Here is a 16,602-nt window from a genome sequence, read left to right on the forward strand (position 1 = left end):
CAGCTTGGCCACTGTCCCACAGAGGTGGAGAGCCACTCTGATCTTGGCCGTGCATCCAGCCGATGCTATCGCTGGCCTCCCCTGGGGCGCAGAGCTCCTCACACCAGCACCTGATGCGCTCTCTGAAAAACCACCTCTGTTTCAAGCCAGAGCCTCTGCCTTCTGGCTGTGCTCCCCGGGAGGAGAGGGGGCAAGTGGAGGAGAAAGGGGGAAGATGGAGCTGAGACCCTGTTTTGCTACCCAAGGCCTCTAGACCAATGACCCCAGGGAACACCCCATCTCGTTGCTTTGCAGATGGGGATGTCCTCACACGAACCATCCCTTACGTGCCTGGTATGAGCCCCTCTGTTCACAGGTGAGTCCAGCAGCCCCCTGTGACTAAAGCAGGTGACTGTCCTAGGCAAGTCACAAGAAACAGATACCCAAAGCTCGGGGGGGGTAGGGGGGGGGGGGAAGTCCTTTTTTTCATTTCTTTTGTCTCAAACTCCCAGCAGCCACCAGGTGTCAGTGCCATCAAACGTCTGGCAGATGGGACTACAGTGAAGTCCGAGTAGGTGGAGAACAGTCTTCTAGGAATCGCTTTGTCTCCTGTTATCTGCTCTGTTGCCTGGCACACCACTCCGAGAAGTCCAGCTTTGACAGTTCTTGTTAAAAAGAAGTTTAACTACATTAAGGTGATAGAAAAGCTTCCGGTTACAAATGCTAAGACAAAGTTTCTCTTCCTCTTTAAACCCTCCCTGTGCAGAGCTGGAAACCCAACGGAGTAAGTGGGCTGTCACCAGCCTCTCTACAGCGCTCCCCAGCCCGCAGGTCCCCGGAGATGACCCGTCTCTGCAAGGCTGGTGGGAGAGGGACAACAGTGCAATCGACTTAACAAGATCAGCCTAGTGCAAAAAAATGACACAGAGAATAAACAAATGGTAAAGGTATAAAAAGTATCACCAGACTAAAGTGAAATGCTATTAACCAGTAGATTTCTGGAGCTAAACTGAGATTATACAGCCGGGTGCACCCTGTCAGAGACAGCAGAAAATTGTTCTCAGCCTCATGACGGCCACCCTTAGAGACTCAGAAGAGATGCAGAAGAGAGCTTTACAGTCTCTGGAAAATCTTCAGGCCCTAAGAAGCCAGAAGACCAAACAAGGAGAACTTGCTAGCTTATAAATAAACCTGCAAAGCCCCCCAGTTCCTTCAAAGTTTGAAGACTTCACACTAGATCAGGAGGTGCTGAGCCCAGCCAGAAGCATTGCTTTATCAGCACCTCGTTGTTTCTCCCAATTAGTGAAGTGAACACAGGGCAGCAAAGCAGCTCCTAGCAATGAAGTGCAATAACGAAGTGTTTTGTGGGTAAACCGATGCACATCTGACTGGTGGCATTATCTTTTTAATAGCCACTGGGCATTAAAGACATATTTACTGAGGATTAGTGGACGTAGAAACATTTACACAGTGAAACTGCCTAAAGGCCACAGCCATGCCAGGCCCCGTTATGCTAAGTGCTACACAAACTCAAATTTTAACTCCATGCTTTAATTTACTCGCCATATCGTAACAACTTGCATTTAATCCTGTGAGCCCCAAAGTGCCACCAACACAGCCACTGAACTTGTGCGGTTTCACTGCACAGACCCATCAAACTCAGCAGGAGCCATCAGCCAGGGGCGGTCAGAGAAGGGCCACGTGCGGCTGCCCACGTACATGGACTGTCCCCCATTATCAACTGCTGGGGCAGGAGAGGGAACTCCCCTGAGCATCTCTGCAACCCTACCAACAAGATACAAAAGGAGGTGATGGTCACCATCTCCTACACAACATGGGGAAAGGTACGGAGGCAGGATAAAAACACTGAAAATTGGAATCTGGATAGGAAACCAAAGGCTACCAGCTTTCTTGAATCCCTAATAGACTGATATCAACGTGGTCCTACATCAAGGTGATCTGTGATTCAGTTTGTATGCAAAGCGCTATGCAAAATGAAACAACAGACTCTTGTACCTTGACTTTAGGCACTCGCATCAGGGATGAACATGCTAAAAATATCTATACATACAGGGATAGATTTACAAGCTCAGCATCAGGCTGCATATCTGGGGTTTTTCTGTACAAAGGTTCCCTTAAAGACCAAATACGAAGCTGCATCCTGCAGTAAGCAAGCATGCAGATCGCAGTAATGGAGAGGAACACTGTTGCCTCTGACCAAAGCAAGTCCCTCAGTCCCTCCATGACAAAAGAAACAAATGTTCTGGGATTTCAGGCTCGAGACCGTAGTTCTGAGACATGGTTTAGGTAGGGCTCAGAGAACAATTATGCATATTCACGTGCCTTTTATCAGGTGTCTTCAGGGAGCTGGAGCCTCAAAGTTGCCTGGGGCATGCCTGAGAAACATTCGTTGGGGAGCTCTTAGACCTGATTCTCATCTTATCTGAACTGGCTTTTACACTTGCTTAAATGCAGCGATTTTGAAGACAGTTACCCCGATTTACACCTATGGGACATTAACCACTTCCCCCCTCAGGACAGGATGCTGAAAAGGAAACGAAAGGACCAGAAAATTTATCTGTTTCCAAAGTTTTTACTTTTCTCCCTGTTTAAAAAGTCTCACATAGTCTTTACATCTACCTCAAAAAGACCAACTGAAACCAAACTATCCCGGGAAAACAGAACAGGAGTGGAGAAGGCCTGCCGGCCTAAAACCGAGACTTAGACAAGGGATACTTTCCTGCTGATTTCACAGGCTGTTGTGTGAAAGAGGCAAGTAAGCGTCCTTTTTGAGCAACTCTCCAACCTAAAGCAAGTTTCCAGCTAAGATGCTGCACCATGGCACTGAATTCTCTGCAATCAGTCAAGCAAGGGTAAAGTGCTCAAACTTTGCAAACTCAGCTTGGAGCTGTGGAGCTGAAAAAGGGAGTGGGGCTGTTTGTGGTGCGAGGGGGAAAACGAGATCACCGCATGATGTTTTCCCCAGATGTAAACATCAGCTCATCTAACTAGCAGCTGAATGCCAGAGCACTAGAAAACCTCTTTTAGCACGTGGAATGCAAACTCTGCCCAGAACATCGACTGAGTCTTGGCTCCCCTCCACCCAGAATGCACAGATTTTACTGCACCTGCAGGGACTGAACGCGATCTCAAGGTCAGGACCTGGCTGCTGTAGCTCCAGCTGGACTCCCAAAGTGAATTTACGGCCCAAAGCTGGACTCTTGGTGGCAGGCAGCCTCGCTTCTCAAGCCCAGCCACTCTCAGCCACTACCAGAGAGCTACAGTAAGTGCATTTAAAGGTGATGAAAGCATTGGTGCTACTGATAGGAATACACACACAGAGACCTACACACCCACCCCTCCCACTTCCCTCTGTTCAGTGATCCTCCTGGCTCCAAGCTTCAGACACAAGCTCAGGACTTCTATCGGGGAAAACTTGCCCAAAGACTTGACCTGTCCCAAGCCTTTAAGAAGTTCCTGAGAAGCCACCTGATCCCGTGGTCCATCAGTCAAGACAGGAGAGAGACAAGTGCATTTAAGGGGGTAGTTCCTTCCCTTCTTTTTCTAAAGATGCGTGTCTTCCTCAAACACATCCACATCCTCGCTCGCCTGCTTATTGATCAGGACATCCCAGCTGTCAGGGCCATTGATGGTGTTTCCACCGTTCACACTTGGCTTCTTCTCCTGCATTTCCGACTGGCTGTCGCTGGCCACATCCAAGGTGGGGTTGTCATGGCAGCCATTCTCAACAAAGCGCAGCTCCTCGCCGTGCGACTGCAAAGGACCACAAGAACACAAATGGAGACAAAGGAGGACAGGTCTTAATGCTGCCGAGAAGCACAATCAGACCAGGCTGCAGCGGTCACTGAGGACTTTGCAGGGTCAGCGGGAAAAGGTAAATTTATTCCTAGCCCAGACCTCGCAGTGGAAATGAGCTGTACTGAGCACAGCAAGAGACAGGTTTGCATCTCTCTTATGCCTGAATGGGCTTCCCTAACTGCTCCAGCAGCATATCCAGCTATGTCCACTAAGTGGACAGGGGAAAACAACCTCCCTCTTAACTTTCCAGTCCTCTCCATCCCAGGGTGTAAGAGTCCAGCCACCTTCCCCACCTGTCCAGTGCTCACTCACCATGTTCTTCATCTTGGGCAGGCGTCTCTGCCAGCAGTTGTATATGAGCCCCAATACAATAATGATGGCACAGATGGAGCCGATGATCACCAGTACCACAAAGAGTTTCCCATAATCGCTGCGCGTCTGGTTGGGATGCGACTGGCAGCTTGTCGTGGTTGAGTAGTTCTGGATGCCAATCTGGAAGGAAGGAAGGGGTACACTAAATTCCCTGTCCTGCAGTCAGGTGGCATTCTCTTCAGACTTTCCAGGGTCCAAATACAGGACCATCACTGTGGGCAGAGGAACTAAAAGCCAGGGTTGAGGAGTCAGGATGTACACTGTCTGACTAGAAGGCACGTGACTAAATTTAACACCATCTTCCATGAAAGCTGACACATCAGCAAATGACAATACGCACAATCTTACCTCGATCACCTGCACACGGATCACACCTATATGCAAGACAAGGAGGCTTCCATGGAAGAAACTGCCCAAGATTAAGAGTACCCAAAACAAACTATGGGCCACTGATGGGGGCTGAGGCTTTGGTGACTGTGTGACAGAGAATGAAACCAAAATAAATAGGTTTCCATTAAAGCTCTGGTCCTAAGAGTGGTCTTTCTGAGGTCCCGAAAGTGGACAGCTGCCCCTGATCCAAAAAACTGCCTTAGAAATGGGCCCCCTGTGGTTGTCAGCAAACAAAGCCCAACATCAGTCCCCGTGACTGGGCAGATTTCAAGCAGGTTATGTATCAATTTGGTAGTATGACGTGTGTAAGAGAATATCCTCCCTCCTCCTTCCAAGCTCATGCTAGCGCAAGGTCAGCGCAATGAGCAGTGTTTCATTATTGATAGAGCTGGAGGCAGGTGGTGAGGCGCTGCTCTGGTAGAATGCACGTTAACGTAGGGTCACAGTTACACAAAGAAGTCAAACCTTGCACCAACATGAATTCTCCTTTCTGGACAGTTCTAGCTGCTGATACTTCAGTCACACAATTTCTACAGGGTTGGCTTTTTGCACTTTCTCTGGTGTAAGCCAATCAATACAGCACTGAGCACTTAATTCGCTTTGTCTAACTGCACTAGTTTGTTATGTCAGGGAAAAACCTGAGAGCAGACAGCGAGCAAGGAAGTGGCCCAACTCTGCTGCTAAAGTCAGCAGAGTTACTCCATTAGTGTAAAAAACCTAGCAGAATCAGACCCTCAGTGCCTAGATATCCCATAGGTCTAAAGAGCAAAGTCAAAGATCATGGAACTAATTTGTCCTCATCTCTATCTTCGTCCAAGCTCCCCAGGGTTAGAGGGGAATATGTGAGGGCTAGAGGCAGCTGGTAGTGGAGTCTGGCATCCATCGCCTCTGGTCCTTTACCTGCCCTTGTGTAGGCAGTTGTCTAAAGGAGTGAAATGCAGACCCTGGGATTGGAGGAAGAAGGCGTGTGAACGTGTCCCATCCAGTAAAGGCACCTTTCCCACCTCCTTCAGCAAAGCTTGAGCCGCCAATGTATGTAAATCAGCTGTAGGGTGAGCAGGGCCCAACCTGGGACTCTGCAGCACCCACATCGCCACAGGCAACAGTGTAGAAGGGATGAGACCAAGTATCCCAGCAAAATGAACGTGCAAAAAGCAGCTTCACAACCAAGCCAGAAAGGCAGGGAGGGAATAACCCACAGTTACTCTCTTAATGGGAGCAGATATTTGATGGCCTGGCAACTACCGGAGAGGGCAGAAGGGGAGTTTGCCAAGTGTCTGACTCACCTGTTCACCTGCTGTGGGTTCAGCACTTGCTTAGACTGAGATATGCTCCCAGTTTTCAAGGTGCTTATTTTAATTGTATAGGTAGTCTTAACAAATGGATGCAGGCAGACATGCTCTTACCTCGGCTAAGCTCCTCTTAACATCCCCCAGTGCCATGAGAACATCTTTTGTAGGGATGACACCTGTAAAGAAAGAGGGGGAGAGATCATTGCTGCTCTCAGCTCAGGTTACCTCAGATAGATGTACTCATCACTGTGAAATCCCAAATAAAATGGAAGCAGGGGAATGCACATTTTTGTTCATTGGTACTTTATGTTAGAAGGCTGAAAGAATACAAAGACCACAACCAAGGGTACCTCCAAATGTTCTTCAAGAGGGCGGAAAAATCCAGGTACGAACTGCCATTGGAGGCATCTAGGTGCCCTCCCCACAGTCACAGAAGCTTTCAGGATCTGTGTCTGCTCTGGGATTGAACAGCAACGTCCAAAAAGTCATGGAGGCAGGTGCCTACACTGCCCAATCCAGCCACTCCATCCAGCACAACTTGACCCCGAGCTGCAGTACTCAAGATGTTCCCCCAGAGCTCCATGCTCACCTGTCACAACCTTTAGCAGGTGTGTTTTGCTCTGCAGGACACCCTGGCAGGGTGCTGTGCCTGGCACAACAGCAGAGGCTGCAGGAGACGTGCTGTAACAGCTCCACTCCCAGGCAGATGGCTTCAGTCAGGGCGCCACCAGCCCGCACTGAGCCACCCCTTCCTGTGACCCTCCTTCCCCAACAGCTCCCAGGATGCTCTCCCAGCCAGGCCAGCAGGAGCAGTCAGGGAGGACTGAGAGGCTGAAGCCCAATTCTCCCTTCACTCGCACAGCAGTAAAAAGAGGAACTGAACAAAAGCTTGATTATTCAGAGCAGAAAATGCTTTGGTTTCTGAGGTTTCTAAACTGAGGGATATCTCCCAGCCTGGCTGTGCCGCTGGAGTTAGACCCATTTTCTTTTCCAGGAAGGGAGATGTCCCCTCTCACGATGACAGGAAGGTTTTAGTTCAGAAGACCAAATGTTTACCAAAGCCTTTTCACTGGCACGCGCTCCAGCCCAAGGGCCTGGGAGAGATGCAATGATTTAAGGCATTGATACAGCAAATACCACTTAAATGTTAGCTCTATTTTCATATCACTGTGGGGCATTTTAGGATACTGTTGTTTTTTTTTTTCCATATAGGCCATAATGTCAACATTAGAGGCCTTCACCACTAAGCAGGCAGCAGAAGCAGTACAGGAAAAGCATCCCTCTACCAAAAGGGAATTAAAGAGATGGCAAAATGTTCCAGCCCAGCCCCTCTTTCACTGTCAGCTTTTGTTTCTTTGGGGATGCTGGGGAGGCACCATCAGGACTGGCCCAGTTCAGACAGGACTTCACAGTTAAGAAGTGAACTACGAGCAGGCTGTCGTGTCCTGGCATGGCAGTGGCCTGCCCATGGTAGAGAGTATATAAGCACCGGGATAAAGCTGATGGATGCTTGAGTGAAGGCAATCCAAGGATGGTGCAAAGCAGCAGGCAAAACGCAGAAGATGGAGCTTCGTGCAAGCGGTGACGGACAAGCCAGAAGGCAGATGTGAAGAAAAAGGGTCTTATGTCCTCAGTCCCCCTCCATCCCTCAAGTCCAGTTAACACTGGAAACTGGTGGGACTGAAATGGACTAGAGAGCAACAGCTCCTTCCGACACGGCTGAGTAGCTCCATTTGAGAGTCCCTTAAAGACACTCCCGCCATCGCGGGAAGCTTCTTCTCCCAGCACTTACCCTGTTCCCCTGCCAGTGTCATTAGCAAGTGCTTGTCGTTCTCATTGGGTTTGCTCAGAGAGATCAGCCAGCGGTCCTGCAGTCCGTCCGCCTGCCTGGAGAAGGCATCCTCCACCAGTGCCAACAGCTGGGGACCCCTCTCCAGCCGAAACTCCTCCTGCCACAGGAAAGGGACCTTGGTGAGTGCATGGTGGGAACAGGGCAGATGCAGGGCTGGCACGACTGCACAGCCGAGACCCCGGAACCAGGCGTGCCCAAAAGCCAGCGATGCTAAACCTGGTGCAGCGCTCCCCACACATCCCCAGTGCCCCAGGCGGGACCCACGTACATCTCCTGACGCACCAACCCTCCTCCTGGGCTCCCGAGGCTGCCAGATGCCCCACACCGCGCCGAGCCCAGCTCCCTCGGTACAGAGGGATCCCGAAGCCACATTATCGTGTAAGGCAAGAAAGAAGCAGCCAGGCTCTTCCCCGCAGCCAGCGCTGGGTCAGCGGGTGCTGCTCAGCCTGATATGCTCCAGCCATCCCTCGGCGGGCTCCTTTGCTGCTGTCTCACTCCTGTGTTTCTATTCTTATCTCCGGTTGCCATGCCAACCTGAAGGCCACACAGATGATTAATAAAATGGAGAGCTCTTGTTGCCATGGCAATTCGAAGCGCTCAGGGCAGGCACAGACCTGTGCCGAAAATGGCCTAATTGGAAAAGACACCGATGACTGGGGCCTGAATCACGAGGGCCTGACAGTGCCTCCTCTACGGGTTTTGGCACGGGGAGGCAGGAGGAGCAGCGTGAGGATGCAGCACCGTGCTGCTCAGCTCAGCTGCGGCTGCCGCTCACCGCCACGCTGCCAGCCCGCGGCTCTGTTGTGGGGGATGCAAAGAAGGGGGAGCAGCTCAGCCCGAGGGCAGAGGCGAGATGTTTCTAGTGATGGGGACAGCAGAGGTTGCACAGCACTGATAAAATCTCCGTGGTGAGGAAAAGGGCGCTAAGAAGGAGCCTGAACACACCTGTGCCAAGGTGGAGGTCACCTCCAGGTCAGATCCTGCAGTCCTCACTTGGGCAAAATTCCTAGGTATATTGAGTAGGAGACATGCCCAGAAAGAGACTGAAGTGACCACCTTGCCCAGAGCCCATTAGGAAAATAAACGGGCTGCCAGCTTAACCCCGCCATACTGACATCATCCCTGCAGCAGGGAAAAGCCTGGCGCTATGAAGGACATTAAAGCTCAAGGTACAACCCTCTGGAAGGGGCTAAGCGTCCTCCACGGCCCTCAGCTCTTCAGCGTGACTCAGTACCACACCAGATCAGGGCATCAAAACATAGTAGACGTGTGAGAAATCTGCATTCACACCAATTTAAACTACAGCACTTGCAACACAGGTTCTCCCTCACAACCCTGGAAATCCAAACACCAGCGGGCTTGGATACACAAAACCAGAAAACAAAAGGGACAGGCAGAGGGTAGCTGAGTTGCCCAAACTGAGCGAATTATCATGGGTAGGAAACAAAGTGCATCAACCTCAGTGGAAAGCAGAAGAGCTCAATTCCAGCTTTAGCCATGCAAAGTTGTAACAGGAGGCAGGGAACGAAGCAATGTTCATGTTAAATATGTATGTTGACAAGTGTCCCTCTGAATAAAGGGGAGGACGGCACAAATCATGCACGGGGAAATATGTTTTGAAACATGAAATCAAGTAGAAAAACAGTTCAGTCCTGCCTATCCCAGGGCACTGTCTTCTTTCAGCAAGGCAGAACTGAGGATTCAACAGTAAAGACACAATTTGGTCAAGAGACATCTGCTTTCCAGTTCTCACCCTTCCAGTGGTTTAAACAAAACAAGTGCAGGTGACCACAGGAAGGAAGCCACTACGTATTGCAAAATTAACTACCGTTTAGACTCTACAGAGATGTGAGAGAGCAATGGGGACGAGGACACAGAGGGACCAGGGCAGCAGGACTCTGGTTTTTCAAGGACTGATTTTCTGAGCTGCGACTGTGAACTGTAGCAGAGATATTTAAAACCCTCCAAAGAGTAAACCAGTTTGCCTAAATCAGGAGGAACTGACTTTTCATCTACCCATAAAGCAGTCAGCGTGCTTTATTGTGTACGGGAACTCCCCTGTTTCCTCTGTCCCCAAGAAGTTCACCTTAGAAAAAAAAAAAAAACCAACAAAAACCCCAAAGAAAAACCACACAACCTCCCCCCCAACAACTCACCGGTAGAGGAAATAGCTCAGTGCCACAGAGCCACCCTGCAGCAACAAAACCAGCCGATTTACCCACAACAGGAGCCACAGTAAGCGAGAGCACAGACACGTGAGGCCAGAACACGGTTCCCCAATGAAACATTTCTGTCTCAGGCTGTCAGGCTCATAATCATTTCTTAGAATTATGAAAGGCACCTTGACCCCAAGCCTTTCACAACTGGTTTTAAAGTGACTGATAAAAGGCCCAGCAGAGGTGAACCAGCCTTTTACCAGGGATCCAGAGGGGGTTTTGGGCTCATGAATTAACTGCAGCTTTATGGGGATGGATGGACAGGCATCGGATTAGCAGAGCGTGGCTGGTTAACAGACCCAGATAACAGGGTGGGGAGAAGAGGCACTTAAGAACGATTTAGTGACAGCTGCTTGACACCGAACCATTCACACTGCAAATGGGGAGTCCCTATTCCTCTGAGCCATCAGAGGAGCGTTAGTCTATCCTGGAAGGAGGGGAAGGAAAAGTAAGAGAGGGAAGGAGAATCACACTTCAATCCTGCCACGTGTCCTACCAGTAAGAGGTGCAATATTAAAAACTCTCGTGTCTCATGACAATCCAGGTACTGACTGGCACAGACTAGCAGCCAGGAGGTAGTCAAAATCCAATATGGGACTGACATGTGCTAGACTTTGAGCAAAACCCTCTCTCTCCACCCACTCTTTTCCCACTTGGGGAACAGGAATATTTCTGTCCTCCTCCCCTTCTCTCCACAGCCTCTATAGGGAAGTTGAGATTTAATGCTTTTAAAATGTTTTGTAGTGAAAGCACATAGCAAGAGCTGTGCCTGCCTCCACATCTCTAAGTGCTATTCCCCCCCATACCATCAAACCTCTTTGGATTGACTTACACAGTCAATGTTATCCGACATATTCAGGATGATGTAGTTTTTCCCTGCAAGGTTGCTCCAGTCTTTGCAGATCACCTGGAAAAACAAGACAAAGACAGCTGGGTTTGGGTAGTGAATGCAGCTCTCCTGCTGAAAGCACAGGGTACCCAAGGGACGGGAGCAAGGGGCTGTGCCGTAACCCCAAGAAGCACTTCTAAAAGGAAAAAAGCTATCCTCTAACTCTCTGCACTAAGGAGGATTCATCATTTCAGTGCTAGCACAGGGGGCAGGGACAAGGTTACTGTGCCAGCTTGCCATAGCCCAGCTTACTCCCACCTCTAGACAGACCCCAGGTAGTCAGAGGAAAGCTCCCTCACTTGCGGCCTTATTCTGTATGTGATCAGCACTCAACAGGAAACAAAACCTATTTAAGAGCCTCTGTGTTCCTTAAACAAACTGGTGAGACAGGGCAGCAGTCTGCAGGCAGGATTAGACACACCGAGGGCCTAAGTCACTTGCTCAGGCGCCTGAGTAGCATGGGGCAGAAAGCAAAATTCAAAGCTGTCCCCAGTACTTTCTCATCAGCCAGCTTCTGCTACCTGTCTTCCCTTAACCAGCTGCCAGTTTGCTGGATTTGGGAACTGCAGCTCACCTCACACCTCCTCTCCCGCAGGCTCTCCTCGACCAACATCCTCACAGACTGCTATACCCTGCTCCACCTGCTCCGCATCTGGTCCCTGCAGGCAGCAGCAAAAATAGCACTTCCTTCTCACTCCCTTTCCAGAAATCCTTGGGGCCGTTTTTGTCCTGACACTTCCAATAATGCAGGCTGAGAAAACAAGGAGCTTTCACTGCTGTGCCTGCCCCAGAGGGCTGGTGTTTATTAGAAGAGGATTTTGAGCAGCAGTTTGCTGGGGAAGATGAGAGGGGGCAGGGCTTTCACCAAGGATGATAGATACCCTTTAAGAAGTGCTGTGAAAAATATCCCCCAAAATTCTGTTTTGGCTGGATGAAAAGAAGGAGATACTTCCACCAGTCAGACTTAGGGACATGGGTAATGTTAAGGGGTTAAACATTCCTTCCCAGAGAGAAGTACCCAAATATCTCTGCTGCAGCCTTTCACCCACTCCCTGCTCCCAGTGCTACCTGTGCTGAGTCCCAGGGCATCTCCGTTGGCAGCACGGCCATGCGGGCATCCCCAGCCTGCGGTGACAAGCTTCTCTCTGCTGCCACAGTCTCAGTGGCCGACTCGGTGTCATTCCAAATGGGATCCATTGCAGGCTCATCAAACCTGTCCCACTGAGTCGCAGAAGAAGTGGGGTGCTGCTCGCTGCCAGGAAGAGTCTGGATACCTGGGGAGCTGCCTCCAGGAGAGGGTGTCCCCACAGGCATTTCCACGGTCTGCTCCATTTTGGTTAGCACCGTGGGCTCCAGCATCTCCCACCCCACCGTGGTCTCTGAGAACTCCTCTCCGGCTGAATGCTCTTCCCCACCAGCCTCCACTGCGGTCTCTGAAAGATCTGCTCTTGTCGTAGTCAAAGTTAGCTCCAAATCTGCTCCCCCAACAGACCACGTGTCCCCAGCTGTCACCTCAAAGGGCTCTTCTGAAATACTGGGAGACCTCACAGCCGTAGTAGTAGAAAATACAGAGGACACAGGCAGAACACCTGGTCCCATGCTGCTCCCAAGGTCTAAGCCTGGAGGAACAGAGTCTTCTTCTTGCCCTCCTGTGGCTGCCTTGGTCACAGCACCTGGCCTGGCAGAAGCTGTGGAAAACAGAAGAGAGGAGTCCTCCTCTTGGCCCACCACTTCAGAAGATGCAACCTCTGGCCCTGAGGTGTGTAGGCTCTCCACTCCTCCTCTTGAGTGGTCTATAGGGAGCAGCCCCTCCTCTTCCTCCAGTGTGCTCGAGAAAGGCGTGTGCAAGTCGGGCTCAACAAATTCTGCCGGGGGCTGGACTGTGGCTGTTTCCCAGTTGTCTTTCACCTGTGTCCCATTCCCTTTCAGCAGGGCCTTCTGAGATGCAGCAGGAAAGCTGTAATCTAAAAAGATATCAAGGAGACTTCATGTCATGTCACATCCTGAGTAACTGTGAACTCTGAAAGGCAGAGAGACCCCATTATATGTGTCTAGCCACAGATGGAGTCAGATGGCAGAGACCCTCTAAGAGCAGGTAGCCTGCCACTGGAAATAACAATCCCATCTGACAAGTACAGTGCAATCTCCTGCACTTCCCCAGCTCCCTGTCCCATCCCAGCGAACCCGCTTTCCCTAGGGGTAATTCACATGTTCACTCTCCCCACTCCCCCACTCCTTTCTGTCCCGAAGGTGTTTTCACAGTTCTGCTAGCCAGGAGACCTGCAAATAACAGATTTGATACCTGGCGTCTCCAAGGTGAGGTTATGACTGTTAGGAATCAAGCTGGAACACAGGGATTCACTTCACATGGGATTCGGAAAGATACAGGGTGGTACCAACAGTCAGCCACAAGCTAAATGGGAAATACTAGGGAAGAGAAACAACAACACAGCAAACCAAATCCTACTCCCTGACATGCCCAAGTAATACCACCAAAACCTGAATCAACCTGGGCATCTTTGAAATGCTGAACTTCAACTTGTACAGCACTTCACGGCAGAAAAGTCATCCCACAAACATCTCCATTATGTGTTTTCTGTGTCATAAAGGAACAGTCTTGCTGCAGAGAAACAGAAGCCAGAGACAGGAGCCAAATCTAACTCCCCCCACCTCCAACTTCAGCCCCTGGTTGTTCCATGGCTCTGGCCACGAATGCATGTGATGTTGCTAGACAAATGTAGATGCTGAAGGAGAAAGAGGAACCTCACAGATATAACATTAGAGTAGGCAGCGGCTTCTTCTGGAAGCACAGCAAGGAGCTGGGATCCCAGGATAAGGAGAGTATCTGTAAGATCAGACACGTTAAGCTCAAGAGTGGCAGGCATAAACCAACCTTCGTCTTTCTTGAGAAATTGCCTGTACCCAAGGAGCTCCATTTCAGGAGTTTGCATCCCAATTAACTCCCTTTCTCCTCAAGACAAGCACAGCACATATTCCGACAGAAGATCCCTCCACAGCCAGAAATAAGCACCCTGCCCTGTTTACGGTTATTGTTATTAAGTGACTGTCTGAAATCCCCAAGGCCCCCCATCTCCTCTCCTGCCTGCCAAAGCAGATGCTCCACTGAGCACAGCGGGCAGCAGCTGTCTGGATGCCTTACAGCGGAGATCCGCACGAGGAATCTCCGTGCATCCCTGACTCCAATCCATCGCTTGCTGCTGTCAGAGCGGGTGCAAGCTCCCAGGCACGGAGGGAGCAAATGGATGTCAGCAAACACATCCATTGCCTTGGATATTCCCTGGCAACCAGGACTGCCCATGCTGCTCCTGCATGCTCCTCCCCATCCCTTCTGAGCAGAGAACGATGCTGCTTCCTCCACCCTGAGCAGGAGGTGCAAAGATGCTCCTGTTCAGCTGGCAAGTGGCTTCCCTAACCCACACCTCACCTCACTCCCTTCATGCTGTCAGCAGCTCCCTCCAGATGCTGCCCAAAGATGGGCATGATCCAGCTGCTGACCTTTGAGATTGTGACGTGGTGACTGTCTCCCAGTTCTGGCTGCAAACAGGCCACTGAGATCTACTGACCACCACATGCAGAAACAAGGTCCGCTTAGCTGCTGTGTTTCAACAGAGAGCACCCATCCTGACTGAGGCTCTACCCAGAGAATTAAAGGATTACTGCTACCCAACAGCCCACCTGGTGATGCTCCCTCAGAGGCCAAGGAGGCTGGGAAGAGCAATCAGCGGCAGCACAGACATACAAAAACCATCTGCCCTCCGCTGCCTGGCAGTGGTCTTCCCAAAGGCCCTTACCAACAGCTACTCATCCCAGCATCTGCAGACAGAGTCACTGCCTTGCTAGATGGAGGGTGGTTCATGGCAGGAACAGCCACAGGCCACAGGACTGAGGACATTAGGTCAGGACCCTCTTCAGAGAGATGATGAAGGTTTAGTGCATCTCCCAGGGCTCTGCCGCTCCCCCTGCTGCAGGGTTACTCAAGGTTTGCACCAAAACCACTAACTTAAAGGAACTCTGCCTGCCCCAATGTGCTATGGGTGAAAAGTGAGGGGTTTGCCCCTTAAAACAAGGGCCGAGCCAGATGAGATGTTATTTTCAAGGATCAGTGATCCAACCTGCCATCTCCTTTGCCTAAAGACACTCTCAGTTATTCCCGACTCCTCTGCACCTCCTCTCTTCCCTGCCCTTCTTCCCACCTGGAGGAAAGTAAGAACTGGCAGATGGGCACAGCAGAAAAACAAACCAAGAAAAAGCAGCATGAGGTCTGCCCCATGGGAGATGGAACTGCTCCCAGCCTGTCAGCTTTCCTTTGAAGTCACACATTCGACCTTTCCTTAAGGTGCTCTGTCACAGATTAGCTAACTCCTGTGGGGGAGAGCCTTGCATGATGCAGCCTTGTCGCCTTTCCACCAAGAAGATCTAAGGATGCCAGAGGGACTGCCGCCTCTGCCATCTCTCCCGGGTGACGGAAGCTCAAGGAGAACCCATCCCACTCTCTCCCAGAAGGCTTCTGTCTTATAGGGCAGTCAAAGACTGAAACCTGAGCTGTTTCTCTGGCCCAGCAAATCAACAGGGCAGAAGCAGACACAGGAATCCTCACACTCACTGCTAATTGAGTTAGCATCCCCACTTGCCACCAGTCTCTCCACTATCCTGCATGCTAAGCTGGGAGCATCCTTCTCCTGTCTGGTTCATAAGACCCCTCAGCTCTCATCAAATCTTGCAAGGGCTGTTATTCAGATTCGCACAGAGAACAGTGAAACTTGGTCAGAGTTGTGCTCATCTGTGCTCCTTAAAAGAAGGAGCTCTCCATACAACTAATTTCCCAGAGGGGTTCAACCACTTTCCAGGTTCGGAGGTTCAGGGATGGTGAGTCAATCCTTCCTTCCAGACTTTCCAGCTAGACACTTAGTTCCTGTCTGGAATCACTTCCTACTGTCTCCACAAAGGGTGTCTGTCCACTTTTCAAGATCAGGTCTCTTTAAGATACTCATATTTTCTTTTAATTTACCTCCCTCTTCTATGATTTGAAGGAACTTTTGCACGCCGTCCATCTCCTTGGTGTGCCCCCAGCCACTGAGCTCATCGCAGCATCTTCTTCCCAAGGCTCCTTTCAGACAAGCTGGTTTCTGTCTCTCATCTGTGCAACGCAGAACTAAGAGCTTCCCCAATGGAAGAGTCTCCTCAGCATTTCCCTTGGTTCCCCTTATACCCAGCCCCAAAGGAACTCAAAGGGCATCTCCCATTTTTAGTGGCTCCTTCCAACATTCAGCCAGCAGTTTCCCTTCAGAAAGTGGTCTTCTTGACCCTACAACCCACCGGCCCATCTGGTTGTCCTCTACATTCAGCAGACCTTCTATGCTTGGCTTCCATGCCCTGGGCACATGGAATTGAAGCCACAGACCTTCCCACCTACCTATGCCAGTGCTATCCACTCCCATCCCCACCAGCTTTTGTGGAGAGAAAAAGCAATCATGGAACAGAGAGGCCAGACAGATGCCGGTGACCTGAGCTCCTGCTGCAGAAGTGGGGCATTGTCTTCTGTTAAAGGAGACAGGTATTATGGAGCTGGCTGCAATGCCAGATTCACCAGGCTTGTTTATCAGCTCACCTAACTTCAGCAAGGAAGCAGAGCACTGCCAAAGAGAAGGGCACCTGAGAAGGGAGGAGACAGTAACCGCACACACCATCAGCTCCTTCCCTGCCAGGGTCTGCTCTGTAAGTCTCCCACCAAGATCAGCAGTAAGTTGGAGCACAACAGGAACTTATGGCCAC

General features: G+C 50.6%; 1 protein-coding gene across 1 annotated transcript in view; it reads right to left on the minus strand.

Annotated features, from left to right (window-relative positions):
• Window positions 1-2,552: 2,552 nt before the first annotated feature.
• Window positions 2,553-16,602, minus strand: part of PODXL2 (podocalyxin like 2) — a 30,583-nt gene continuing 16,533 nt past the window's right edge. The window contains exons 3-8 of the mRNA XM_074602833.1: window positions 11,878-12,773; window positions 10,753-10,827; window positions 7,645-7,801; window positions 5,967-6,028; window positions 4,111-4,290; window positions 2,553-3,753 (exon numbers count right to left, since the gene is read on the minus strand). Of these exons, the coding sequence (XP_074458934.1) occupies window positions 3,544-3,753; window positions 4,111-4,290; window positions 5,967-6,028; window positions 7,645-7,801; window positions 10,753-10,827; window positions 11,878-12,773 (1,580 nt within the window). The 3' untranslated portion in view covers window positions 2,553-3,543. The remainder of the gene's footprint in view (window positions 3,754-4,110; window positions 4,291-5,966; window positions 6,029-7,644; window positions 7,802-10,752; window positions 10,828-11,877; window positions 12,774-16,602) is intronic.

This window comes from Larus michahellis, chromosome 10 (genome assembly GCF_964199755.1).
Source record: "Larus michahellis chromosome 10, bLarMic1.1, whole genome shotgun sequence".
NCBI classification, from domain to species: domain Eukaryota; kingdom Metazoa; phylum Chordata; class Aves; order Charadriiformes; family Laridae; genus Larus; species Larus michahellis.